Source organism: Lucilia cuprina, chromosome 4, assembly GCF_022045245.1.
Source record: "Lucilia cuprina isolate Lc7/37 chromosome 4, ASM2204524v1, whole genome shotgun sequence".
Lineage (NCBI taxonomy): Eukaryota > Metazoa > Arthropoda > Insecta > Diptera > Calliphoridae > Lucilia > Lucilia cuprina.
The window spans coordinates 23,135,278-23,149,905 of NC_060952.1; the positions used below are offsets into that span (position 1 = coordinate 23,135,278).

The following is a 14,628-nucleotide window of genomic DNA, read 5'->3' on the forward strand; positions in this document are numbered from 1 at the left end:
AAATCCATTTTTTTGTTCATTGTTGCTTAAAACTATCTGGTATATTTTGAGAGAAATTTTCTTTCTAGTGAGATATGGACATTTCAAAAATGTCGTACACATTTCAAGTGATAAAAAATTATAAAAAAATAAATATATTAAATTTTGTTAATAGGCGTTACGAATAGCTTTTTTTAGCTTTTTAAACAAAAAAATTATATATAGTCGTATGAAATCCAAAAAGCCCTTACATTGAACAAATTTTTCAGTTCGTTTTACTTACGGAGATATGGAACTTACGCCCTTGAGAATTAGTTTTTTTCTGAAAAAAGGGCGTAAGTTACATTAAAAAATAGTAACTTAATTCCAATCGGTTTTTGTTGGTCAAATAGGCCGAAACATGGAAGGTATAAGGCTTCTTTGTTTACGTAAACATTTACGAAAATAGGAATTTTTCTTTGAAACAAATCTAAACCTGGTAAAGTAAACTGTAAATCGCAAGGATTCTCTAAAAGTGTAATTTTTGTTTTATTAAATGTCAACTTAGAACATTTTACAATTTCGAAGTTAAAAATTCAAAAGAATATTGAAATTTTGATACGGTGCATCATAATCAATCAAAAAGTCGATTTTGACTTTTTCGTAACTTAGCTTCTTTTGGATTTCATATGACGATATATTTGTTATTTGTATTTCGAAATTAGGTTCGCAGTTCTCAATTTTCTCAAATTAACTGATATAAATTCATGTTTCTGTTATGTTTGGGTATTAAATTTTAGTACTGGTAAAAATTGCAGACTTAATCTTAATTCATATCAAGATCATTTGACATAAAAAACAATTATTAAAGTTATAGCCCTAATGAATAATTTTGCCAAAGAATGTGTGCATTCTATAGCTTTGCTTTGAACCAACTGCCTAAGTATACATACGTCTCTTTGTATATCTCTGTGTGCATGTTGAGCATATTTTCAAACAGATATATTTGCTTAACTGTATGGGAATGTTGCGTGTGTCATTCGTTTTATGTAGATTTGCATTCAATTTAACAACGTACAGTGTTTTGATTTTATATAAAATTGCCCAAAAATGGAAGAAATTTTCTTTAGTAGAAAAGAAAAAGTTTTGTTCTTATTAAGGCAATTTCAGAAAGTCCCCATAAAAATTTTATTAAAAACACACATAATTATATTGATTATCTAACAATCGTGATGAAGCTTAATAAAAGTCAGTATTGACTACCATTTTTTTGGGTTTGATAAAAATCGGACCATGTTTGACCTTAGCTCCATATAAATATCGTTATTTCTAATTTAAGTGTGCTTGTAATTATAATAATAGTAAAATAATAATATTTGTCATATGGTCTAATAGACGTGTTCTCTTTTAAGATACCAAAAAAAAAAAAAAAAATGAATTTAAATTTCCACATAATATTCTTTTTTGGTACAGATCGTAACATTGTGCAACGCTACCAAAATTTTTTGAACTTTTGTTTGCATGTTCTCTCTTTATTACTTGGACTAGTTAAAAAAAACAATTATTTGTGTATGAAGGAAAAATCTTATTTGCATAGCAAATCGTTTATGTGTTTTCCCTATTTTTTATTTTTCTGTGAAATGATGTTTGTTTTTTGCTGGTTGGCCTTTTATTGCACAAAAGAAGGAAAAATATTTTATAGCTGGAAAAAACAACTGCAGTAATTTGGTATTTCTACCCATACAAAATAAAAATTGCAAAGTTTTGCATTTAAATAGTTTTCACTTTGCTGCAATTTAAATCTATAATTTAAATAATTTTTTTTTCTACAAAGACTTAATAACATTGTTTCTTTCATCAAAGCAATAACAACAAAAGCATTGAAATAATTAAAATATAAGTATGAAATACACACATATGTATGTATGTACATACAGATACAATTAAAAATAAGAAATAAGTTTTTCGCTCTTCTAGCTATCTTTTAAACTGAAGTTTGATGTATATAAAATCAATAAAAATAGAGGTAAACAAAGCTTATATGTACATTCATTACTTAAACGCTCATTTTATAAAGATCAGTCCATATAAGATAAACTTCAAAAATTACTTTAGTCTTTATTGCTAGCTTAAACATATAGTTAAAGTGATGAAATTCTACATTAAAGAGTATTTATAGGAACGTAAACATTACTTCCGAATTTCATCGGTCCATAATAGCCATATAGTCCATAGATACTTAGTTACTCTATGGGATTGCCTTAAAAAATAACTTTAACGCTCATTATTGGTTTGGAAATCGACGTAAAAAAATTATGGGGATCGGTCCATAATTAACAATATTATCCATAAAAGACTCTCTTAGCTACAAAGACAACTCTCTTTACTAAACTTTATGAACATCAGTGTATAATTGACCATAACACCGAATATTGCAATATAACATTCAATCTTATTTTAAATTATAGTCATATTTATGATCGAAAATATCGGATAGACTGACATTACACTATTGGCAAGAGGGTATTGTTGTCATAGAGAGTGTAATATACATTTATTGTACTGTATCTTTAGCATATATAAAAAAATTGGAACATATATGTATACATGTATATAGTGCTATGAAAAAATATATTATAGAAAACTTCTACTACAGAAAAAGTGCTTTTTGTTAAGCATCCTTCTTTAGAAGTGATGGAAAAATATTTAAAAATCATAATGGACTTTTGGAGCTTGCACGAGTTTTGGGAACCTAACAATTAACTCAGAAAATCCAGTAATATAAAATATACGTCTTAATTTACACACTTTTTATCAGATTTATTCATTGTTGGCCCGACTTTTAGTAATTTGTTTGATAATTTTTTAAATTAAAAAAAATATATATATAATTTGAAAAAATTATTGACATTTTATTCCTGAATTACAAACTTACGGATCTGAATTTATCACTCATTTCTTACATTCCTCTTATACTTTTCCGAAAAACTCTTGGAAGTGTGTGTGATAAAAATTACATCTATTCAACAATTTTTAATATTTTTATGACAGAAATCCATTGTTACAGACTTGCGAGGAAGACCAGTAAAATGTTTTGTATACAAAATAACTACATCCCTAAATAGTTAATTTTGCTTTAACCATTTTTTGAAAATTTGACGTCCTAGATTTTTGTAAATATTTTTTTTTTTTGGATTTAGAGGGCTAAAATAAAGAAATTTATATAGGTTTTATATTGTGGTAAATTAGTATTATAAATAAAATATTTTTTTTTTCGAATTAAAAAAAATAATAATTATGAAGTTCTTGATTTTAAATGTTTAATTTTTAATTGATTTCATTGAAATAAAATGTCACTGCTGTCTTTAAAACCATTACACCCAAATTAAGGTATTACCTTACTAAATATCATATGTGCTATTTTAAATTACTGTCGATCTAACTGTTTTACATGGTGTAATATACACATTTCACATTCATTTTCCTGTATATCCTTTTAGTCCCTTTTTGTATGCTTAATAAATTCCATATAATACGCTTTGGTTTTTAAAGTTGCACTGCTAGGGGAAAAGAGTTTTTATTTTAATGCCATAATTCTCTTTAATTGCACTTTTGGTTTAACTTAAAAAAATATATATATATGTATATACACATATATATTTTTTTTGATTTTCATTTCGTTTCATTTTTTATGTTTAAACAAGTATGAAAGGTCTTATGCTACATTATGCAATGGATATTTATTCTTAATCCTTGGTTTTTTGTTTTTTTATATTTTTATTTATCTTCACTTTGCATACAATAAGGAAACAATTCTTGCTATTTCTGTTGGTCGTTTGCTTGTACTGTTTCTTTGTTTTTGCATTTCGATATCGATAATTTTAATTGTGGTTTTTCGCTTCCTATTTTAAATAAGTATAAACATCTACATATACATATGTTCACATTGCTGAAAGTTATTTCGGTATCAGTGTTTGTGTAAAGGGATTTAAATAATTATATACTAGGGTGAACCCCTTAACTTTAGTAAATGCTTTTAAATAAACATGTGTTAATATTAAAAAAAATTAAAAATATCTTTGAAAAGCAATAGAATCACCTGTGAAAAATTCCGTGCAAATTGAGCACTCGAATGTATGTATGTATATTCGTTATTACTAAATTCTTATGTTTTTAATATCTTTTTTATTGCTACTTATTCGTATTTAACAATGAAGGCAATAATTTAAAAAAATAAATATGTGGTTGAAAATGAAATTAAAACAAAAACAAACAAGTTGTACAAATACATATGTACATAAAATTAAAATTAATAAAAACTTAAATAAATTTATTAAATAATCGAAGTTAAAATGTTCAGCTACTTACCATTTGATGACGTTGAAAATACAAAACTTTGTGAGTAATCACTCCAACCATAACGATTCCTACGAAATGAAAGCAAACAAAATACATTGAATTAAATAATGTATATACATGTATATGCATGTATATATGTTTGAAGGTATGTAAGAAGATAAGAGAAAAAGCATAAAATGTGATAGATACTTGGTTATATGGTGATTTTATTTAAAGTTTCATTTGTTTTAAAACTCAGAAATGTGTGACTATTTTGTTATGAATATATCTTTAAGCACTATATACGAAGAACTAAATTCTAAAAAAAATTACTTGTGTTAATTTTTCATTTTAATATCACAATTTTTAAACAATTACTTTTGAAAATAATATGATTAAACAAAAAAGGAGTTTTATATGTAGGTGATTGGATTAATTATAAAATATTTATTTTTTTACATACAACACTCCACTAAATCTGCGATTTTTTGTTATTATTAGTTTTCTACTTCTAATATATTTACCCCAATTTTTATCCCTCTTTGTTCATTAGCAACTTAAGTAATTTTTAAAGAATTTTATACGGTAAATATATGTACGTATATTAATTTAATTTTGTAACAGAAATATCATCATGTAATTTTAAAATGTTTGCCACCATAAACAAAAACAACACAATATTCTAAACTTTAACTTGATTTTAACCCCAATCCTAAAAATACTTAATGACAGCAAATACATAAAAGAGAAGTAAACTGAAGCAAAAATGACTAAAACATTTTAAAATGTATAACAAATTACTATGAACAACAGCAGTGGTATTAATAGAGTAAGAAAAACTATGGTACTTACCTCGCTTGAACTGTAGCTTCATAATGTTGATCTGGATCTAAACCGCGTATCATATAGCTCATACCCTGTGTATAATGATGTGATGTAGGTATGGCGGGTAAGACAACGTCACGCCAGTCATTCCGACCCCAATGTATAACATTACCGGCACCATAGCTGCCATAACCGCCACTGTTGCCCATGCTATTCATGCTGTTAATACCACCTAAACGATAATTGTGCGCATTCACACCCATCATACTACTGCTGCCACCGTACATTTGCAAAACTGACGACGATGACGATGAATGCGAATCAATAGAGTTATCGACCTCTTGTCCTTGTTGCAACCTTCGGAAGGATAATTTGTATTCTTCAATGGGTGTATGAGATTCTACAGTCCAAGAAATATTGTATCTAAAAATAAAAGAAAAATTGTGAAAATAACAAAAACACATGGCATTGTATTAATAAAATGTTATGTTGCAAGTTGCACAAATATTTTAACATTACATTCTTGAATGACAATATATGTATGTATGTACTAAGTATATAGTGTTGTGTGCATGGGTGAATTTTGTCTATTTTTATACATAGTAAATGTTATTTTTGTTTTTCTTTCTTTTTCTAGTTTTTAGTTTTATTTAAACTGACTTGAGTGAGTCACATTGCAGCAAATGTTGAATTAATAAAGTTGCCATTACTTTACTCATACCACCCCCAGCCAATGACAATGACTGAGGACACCAAGTACAAGTAAGTAAACCTTGTATATATATATATATATATATATATATTATATATATATATATTAATATATATATATTATATTATAATATATATTATATATATATATATATATATATTTATATATATATATATATATATATATATATATATATATATATATATATATATATATATATATAATATATATATATATATATATATATATATTATATATATATATATATATATATATTATATATTTATATATATATATATATATATATATATTTTTTTTTTTTTTTGTGTTTTTGTTTAGAAACGTCTTAGTTTTTTTTAACTGAGTTTAGTTACCAGTGAACAATGGACTGGTGGCTGGTTAGAAAAAAATAAATACTGAAAGAACGACGTAATGAAGAAACCATCTAATGCTTTTGTTGTGCTTTACTTTATTGTTAAAGTCATCAAGTGGAAAAAATAAACTGAAAAAATATCTATTGAAGTTAAGAGGGTTGGTATTAATGGTTTAGCAAATATTTGAAATATAAAAAAATAATCAATGTTTAAATTTCTGCTTAATTGATGGCATTGCAGAAATTTAAGTTTTATTTCTATAGCATATTAATATTTGCTTGCATACTTTTGAATGTTTGTAATTAAAAATATACGCATGTATGAGTGATATGTATCTTTATTACTATTCATTATTACACATACGCTTTTCAATAATTTGAAAAATAATTAATACATATTTTATGCAATTTTTGTTTATAAACTATGTTGTGATTACATAATATATGTAAATTTTTAATACATCTTAAATGAAGTGCATTACTTTTATAATATTATAAGACCACTGAATGATGCGGTGACTCAAATTTCTTACTAAAAACCATTAGTATGAATTTTATCGTAATAATAATGTTTATGAGTATGTATTAATTGAGGTAAATCAATGTTTTCGTAGAGGTTTTATATTGCAACAGGGATCAATTAAAACTATTTTACATGATTTGAAAATGATAATGATTCTAATATTCTAAAGAAAGAGATTTTTTCATGAATTTTAGTTAAATTTACTGACAAATAACTTATTTTCTCCTAACAGACAATTTCAGAGAAATTTTGATTTATATATGCTAACACTACGTTAATACGTTAAAGTAATTTCCTAAAAGCTTGATAGCTTATAGAATCCAATAGAAATAGAATCTAAATTATCTATTGTAGGTAAGAAAAATTAATTGTTTAGATGTGGTAGGTCAACGGAATGCTGTATAATTATAATCCAGTTTTAAGTTTTAAAAAAATTGTCTGAAGAAGACTTTATGTTAAGATAAGGGTACGATATTTTCCAAATATTATAATATATGTATTAACAACATGCATAAATTTCTAAAGTTTATGGTGGGTCAACTATAGTTAACTTATGTTTTTAAAAATTTGTTTATAGTTAGTACCCGAGTTAAAAACATAAAAGTATTTTGTGTGAATAATTTTTTTAATTTTATAAAAATTGGCTTAATACGTTTTAATAAAAATAAATTTTCCGTTTTTAAATTTTCACTTCAGTAAAATAGCAAGCATTTTTTTTGAATACGTGGTAAAAAGTGCCAAAAACAATTTTCTCCCTTTTACTTCCAAAACACATCAAATAGAAGTACGAAATAAATAAGTATCTCATAGTTTTAAAAGACGTGTCAAATATATGTACTAATTAATTTTTATTAGTATTTAAATATTTTCTTATATCAGTTTTAACCGTTTTTTCTACAAATACCTGCCTAGTGTATTTACATAACCAAAAAGACAACAACTGTAAAAAATTCTACATAAAATTCAATATTCTCCTTCCTTTTACATTTTATTTGCTAGATAATGAAAACTTAATCTATTAACTAGTTTTTATCTTTATATTATGTATAAAATTACATTTTTTCATCTTTTATATATAATCAACATGTCAATATAAAATATCTATAAAATTAACAAATATTGTAATATAAACAAAGTTTAGTGTTGTCTTCGATAGTTTTTATTCACATATAAAAAAGTCTATAAAATTCATCAGAATATTTACAAAAAATATACATATAAGTATAACAAAAAAAGTTTTATTATGACATAAAAACGATTATTAACAATTGATGATAAACTCATCTAAATAGAAATGTAATACACTTATGAATGGCAAATATATAAATACGTATTTTTTACAATAATAATGACAAAAAAAGAAAGAAAATGATTGTATTTTTTTCTGTTAGTAGATAAAAAAGGAAATATGGCGCCGTTGATGTGTAGTTGAAATTTAACAATAAAAATGAATTCTAAGTAAAATTATATGTTTGTGTGGGTTCGTCTATGTATTTGTTAGTATTAAGTATCTTCTTAAAGTCATTTAGCTTCCGGTTAACAATAAAAAGTATTCTTTTCCGTAGTTTTCTTTTTAGCTTCGTCTTAAAACTTCTTCAAAGGATAAGACATTGTTAAGAGTTAAAAAGCAAAAAAAAATATTTTTTTCTTTTAACAATTTCTTCATCTTAAATTACTTGTATTTACTATTTCTTGTAGTAATTCTTGTGTCATAGCTGTTACATAAGATTTTTTGTAATAAAAATGGAGATACAAAAATTAAACTGCAGTCTAGGGTTCAAGAGTTAGTACACTGTATGAATATAATAATGTTGTCAACAGTTATTTATTAATTTTTACTTCTCCTCTTCTCAATTACTATTATTAACATAAAAAAGGATAACAAAGAAAACTTTTATTACTTAAATTACACTTACTAAGACAAAACAATATTTTATTTATTTTATATTTTTAAGTTATATTTTGGATTTAAATGTTTTTTCTAGATTTTTAAATTAATTTCGTTTCTTAAGGAAATTTAAAATTTGTTCTTTCTTATTTTGTTAATATACTGTGGGAGTAAAGTGGAGAAAACAGTATATATTTTATTATTTAAAATAAATTATCGATTACACAAGTTTACAAATAAATATTTATTGTTTGCTCTTTGAATGAAACATATATTTTTGGGTTCTGGCGGTCAATTAATAATTTTTATTTTTTGTCCTATACATCGAAATTTTGAAATAAAGTAGAGATGAAAAAATATTTGAAAATGAGAATGATTTTTGGGTGCTTGCACCTGTTTTAGGAACCTAAATTCAATAATATAAAATTTAAGTCTTCATTAACCGATTTTTTATCAGATTTCTTTATTTTTGGCCCGATTTATAGTAATTTTTGTTGATATTTTTTTTAAATAATAAAAAATTCAAAAAAATTATTGACATTTTATTCCTGAATTACATACTTATTGATCTGGGTATATCCCTCATAGTTCACTTATTACATTACCACTTATACTTTTTCCGAAAAGCGCTTGGAAGTGTGAGTGATAAAAATGACTTGTATTCACCAAGACTTAAGATTATTGCAATGTGATTTTTAATATTTGTTAAGGAGTTGTAAGGAAGTCCAGTAAAATTGTTTGTATAAAAAATAAATACATTATGAATAATTAAAACATTTGAAATCTTATAACGAATAAAGAAATCTATATAGGTTTAATGCCATTGCCAAAATCGTTGTAAACTAGAGTTATTTCTCTTAAATAATGGTTAAGTTAAGTTTAAAGTTAAAAAATATATGAGAAATTTAAAACTGCATTTTTTCTTTCAAAACGTTGCAAATTTTGTCCCACTGTAATTATTCTGTTGCAATAATGGGTTTTGTCAACTTGAGTTTCATTCAATCTTTTGTTAGTCATACTTATAGTTTTCCCATCAATTGTTGTTTTTTAACATTCATACGTTCACATGTCTGCGATATTGTTTTTTTATACCCTTCATCTTCGTGAGAAGGGTATATATAAGTTTGTCATTCCGTTTGTAATTTCTATAATATAATTTTCCGACCCTATAAAGTATATATATTCTGGATCCTTATAGGTAGCGGAGATGATTAAGCCATGTCTGTCTGCCTGTCCGTCTGTCTGTCTGTCTGTATGTTTGTTGAAATCAGTTTTTAGAAGACCCCAGATATCTGCGAGATCCGAATCTTCCATAATTCTATCAGACATACGACCGGCAAGAACGCTATTTAAAATCAGCAAAATCGGTCCATAAATAACGGAGATATGAGCAAAAAACCGAGACAACCTCTGAAAATTTCATATAAAATTTAGATTTTTTATTCATGCTCAGACAGAAACTGCAAAAAACAAAAACAAAATACATAACAATACGGTAAATATTATTATTGTAATTTGTTTATAAAAGCAAAGCAGAGCAAGAGCAGCAGAGCAAGAGTAGCAGAGCGAGAGCAGCACTAATGTTTTGTTATTGGCTAGAAATATGAAATTAAGTATGTAGAGCCTGGATTAAGTGAGAACCTATAAAAGGGGACTTTCTGGTACTTTTTCGTTCTTCAAAAGGTATTTTTTGAAATTTCTATAATATTGAACCTAGAAACATGAAATTAAGTATGCATGGCCCGGATTAAGTGAGGACCCAAACAAGAGGAGTTTTTGGTACTTTTTCGTTTTTCAAAAGGTACTTTTTGCAATTTCTACAATATTGAACCTAGAAACATGTAATTAAGTATGTATGGCCCGGATTAAGTGAGGACCCATAAAAGGGGACTTTTTCGTTGTTCAAAAGGTACTTTTTGCAATTTCTACAATATTGAACCTAGAAACATGTAATTAAGTATGTATGGCCTGGATTAAGTGAGGACCCATAAAAGGGGACTTTTTGGTACTTTTTCGTTCTTCAAAAGGTACTTTTTGCAATTTCTACAATATTGAACCTAGAAACATGTAATTAAGTATGTATGGCCCGGATTAAGTGAGGACCCTTACAAGGGGACTTTTTGGTACTTTTTCGTTTTTCAAAAGGTACTTTTTGCAATTTCTACGATATTAAACCTAGAAACATGTAATTAAGTAATTATGGCCAGGATTAAGTGAGGACCCATGAAAGGGTACTTTTTGGTACTTTTTCATTCTTCAAAAGGTACTTTTTGAAATTTCTATAATATTGAACCTAGAAACATGTTATTAAGTTCGTATATCTCGGATTAAGTGAGAACCAGTAAAAGGGGACTTCTTGGTACTTTTTCGTTCTTCAAAAGGTACTTTTTACAATTTCTACAATATTGAACCTAGGAACATGTAATTCAGTTTGTATGGCCCGGATTAACTGAGGACCCATAGATGGGGACTTTTTGGTACTTTTTCGTTCTTCAAAAGGTACAAAATGCTTTAAACACATCATGGTGAAGGGTATATAAGATTCGGCACAGCCGAATATAGAACTCTTACTTGTTTTTTTCTCAATTTTTGTCTCACTTATTTTCAAGAACTAATCCAATTTAAAATTTTATTTGTCAAGTATGTTAGTAGAAAGTATTAAGTATTTGTCTATCTGTGAAAAACTCATATATATGCGTACGCTTGAGGCATTCGGATTCACTTGAAAGTATTAATAGTTGAATAGAAAAAGTAAATAAAGAAAAATTGAAAAAAAAACACACTAAAATGTTTTTAAGACAATTTTGTTTGCTTAGAAAATTTTCATTGTCCTGCAGGGTATTCTTAAAATATTAAAGTTCTTTTGTATTTTTTTAGTGATTTAGTCGTAAGTGTTCAAAAAAAGAAAACATTTACTATTTAAAAGTTTATTTAAAAATTTAGTTTTATTTATTGTTATTTTTATAGAGAAAAAATAAATAAATATTTATACAAAAAGAAATGTTGTTTAAGATGTTATTCGAATGTTGTTTTAGTTTTAGATTTTTATTGTTGTATTATTATGTTCAATTAAAGGCTTTAATTGCTTGAAAAAAATTTCAAAAGTCACTGAAAGTTTAATAGCTTCTATTGAAAATATAAAGAAAACAATACTATATATTAATTTGTACTTAGTTAAATAAACCATATAAGTACTATTCGTTTAACGGCACGTTTATAATCTCTTACAGCATAAACAATGATTTATATTTATTATATTTAAAGTGTCATCTTTGGCACGAAGATATCTACGTTCCTATAAATGTTGGTTATATTTCATATTATAACTTTATTCTTATTTTTAAGCTAGCAATAAGTGTTATAGCTATTTTTTTAATAAAATATAGTTTTTGGCACATATAAAGCTTAACAATGGGTATACTTATATTTTTAAAACAGTTATAACTATTAAAGCTGTACCACTTATATAGAGGTTATGCGAAAACGTTTGAGTGAAAGTTTAACCCTCTGGTCTTATCGATCTTTCAATAGATGGAAGGGCTGACATTGACCAATATTTTTAAAAGAGCTGCTTTTTGTTTTAAAGCTTAATGCCGAAGTCTTTATATTTAAAATAATTTTATATAACAATTATTTATTTATTCGTCAATCATATCTGGTTCATCATTAGATTCTAAAACAGTATTCCTGCTTGTCTATTAAAAACTTTATAGATTATAACTAGCTCAAGTTGTACAATATTTAATTAGAATCAGAAGTAAATATTTTCGATATTAAAAAATTGTTACTTTCTGATCCTACTTGTATTTTTAGAGATTGTTTATTATGCCCCTTATTCTATTTACAAAGCCTATAATCTACTCCAAAATGCTCTAATTAATCTTATGTAAAATTTCGTTGCATTAAATCCAGTAACTAATTTTATATCGACATTTTTCCGAAGTAATTTGCATGGATTCAAAGTTGGGTGACACAAATAACACTTAACACTTTTGGTGAGAACCCATATAAAATGCATTCTAATTAATTGATATAAAGTATATGTTTTATAATATCAGATCATAGTCAGTTTCACCATATGCGTACGTACGTTTATTATATGTATGTATCATACTTTGTCTTAAAATACCTGCAGACTAACGAACAAACACTCACATACTTCATGATTTAAACAAGTTATATTTATTCTCCCACATACAATACTATATTACCACCTTTCTTAATATGATCATGAGTGTTATACAATACTATTATATTGTACTCGTGCTTATTTTCAATTCCATTGTATTGTAGAAGAATATTAAAAAGAAAAACATGTGGATGAATATCAGTGATGTCTGTTCCATACCCTTACAACACTTGGGATGGTTTATAATGAAATTGTCTGTCTGTCTTTTTCTGCTGTTGTGCCATTGTTTGCACAAAAAAATTATATAAAGTATAAAATTACGTTGGCTTTTTTCGGTTGAATGCATGAAGTATGCTATTGATAAAATTGGTAGTTGATTATATACATGTATAAGTAAAGAAGATGTTAAAAACAAGTTAACAATACATTTGCACAGACAGATAGACTCATATACATGCGTATGTATGTTTCCTACGATTATACGTTAATATTATTGTTATTATTTTCACTGCTGCATCTATGTTAGTGATATGTTTCCCTATATAATATTTTTAGTGCTATGGTATTTACCGCTTTTACAAGTTATCACATATTTTTTGCTGCCAACAATACCATTAGGTTGGTATTACATTTTTCGTTTGGACAAAGATATGTTATCGGAATGTTGATAACATTTCTTAAGTATATCTAATATTTTTCCTTATTTCTTATTATATATACTATTGTTATTAGTTTATTAAAAAGTAAAAGGTATCACAAACAGCAACATGTTTAAAACAGGTACATGATTAAAATGGTTATTGAATTTGAAAAGAATATTTTTAAATATTTTTCTTAACAAATTAAAGAAATTTCTATTATTTGAATAAATGTATAGCAAAAAAATAAAAATAAAAAATAATGGTGATTTCAAATCGGTAGTCCTTCTTAAAAGAAAGTTTCAATAAAAAGTATGCTATAACCAATTAGATGTTAGTAGTTTTATTTATTTTTCTCTTCTTTATTCTTTTGATTGCCACGGAAAAATATTTAATTAAAATAAAAAACTTTCCCATATTCAATAAAGTTCATTGACTCATCTGTATTTCCACTTCAATATTATTTTATTAATTCCCAAGCTACTAGTAGTATTGGTTATACATAAGGGAGTCCCATGAACATTAATTTGGAAATAAAATATTTATTAATGAACTTAATACGAGAAAAATAATAAATATTAAAAAAAAAAAATTGCCTAACAACGTGTTGCAATGATTGAAAATGTTGACATTAGAACTTGTTCAACAACAATTCTCTGAGATATTTTCTTAACTAAAACTCTAAAATTAACCAAACCAAATGTCATGCAATTTTTTAAATATTTTTCTGTATGATATAAAAATTAAGACAATTTTGACACTTATTTCTATAAAAAGCTAAAATAATTTGCCTCTCAAACTCACAAAAAAAAATTTGTGGACTAAAAATACCGTAAAGCAATTCTACAATTATTTTTTCCATAATCAACTAAAAATTATGGAATTATGAAAAGTTTTAAAAATTTGGGCATTGAGGCCCAAAAAAATAATTTAAAAAAAATAATTTAAATATTTCTCGTATTTAGTACATTAAAATGCAAAATCAAACGGAGTTATTTCAACATGATAACCATAAAAAATAGTTGCACTGGACACTCTATTATACATATTGCCAATTTAATTTTTTAACTTTTGGGATTGAAAAATAAAATGTGGGTTATTTTTCAATATGTTTTTCCCGATTATATAAGGTGAGTTCAGTGTGAATGGTTGTTGATTTTATTTGAAGTTTGAAAATTAAAATTAATAAAACTAAAACATTTCTATAAAGGTTTTATTTTGTGTGAAATTCTTTTTTAAACATT

General features: G+C 25.6%; 1 protein-coding gene across 5 annotated transcripts in view; it reads right to left on the reverse strand.

Moving 5' to 3' along the window:
* LOC111675782 overlaps nt 1-14,628 on the reverse strand; it is a 391,828-nt gene that overhangs the window by 6,617 nt on the left and 370,583 nt on the right. For all 5 annotated transcript variants that reach the window (XM_046950025.1, XM_046950024.1, XM_046950028.1 and 2 more), the window contains 2 exons: nt 5,149-5,544; nt 4,327-4,385 (listed from right to left, as the gene is read on the reverse strand). In XM_046950025.1, coding sequence (XP_046805981.1) covers nt 4,327-4,385; nt 5,149-5,544 — 455 coding nt within the window. The remainder of the gene's footprint in view (nt 1-4,326; nt 4,386-5,148; nt 5,545-14,628) is intronic.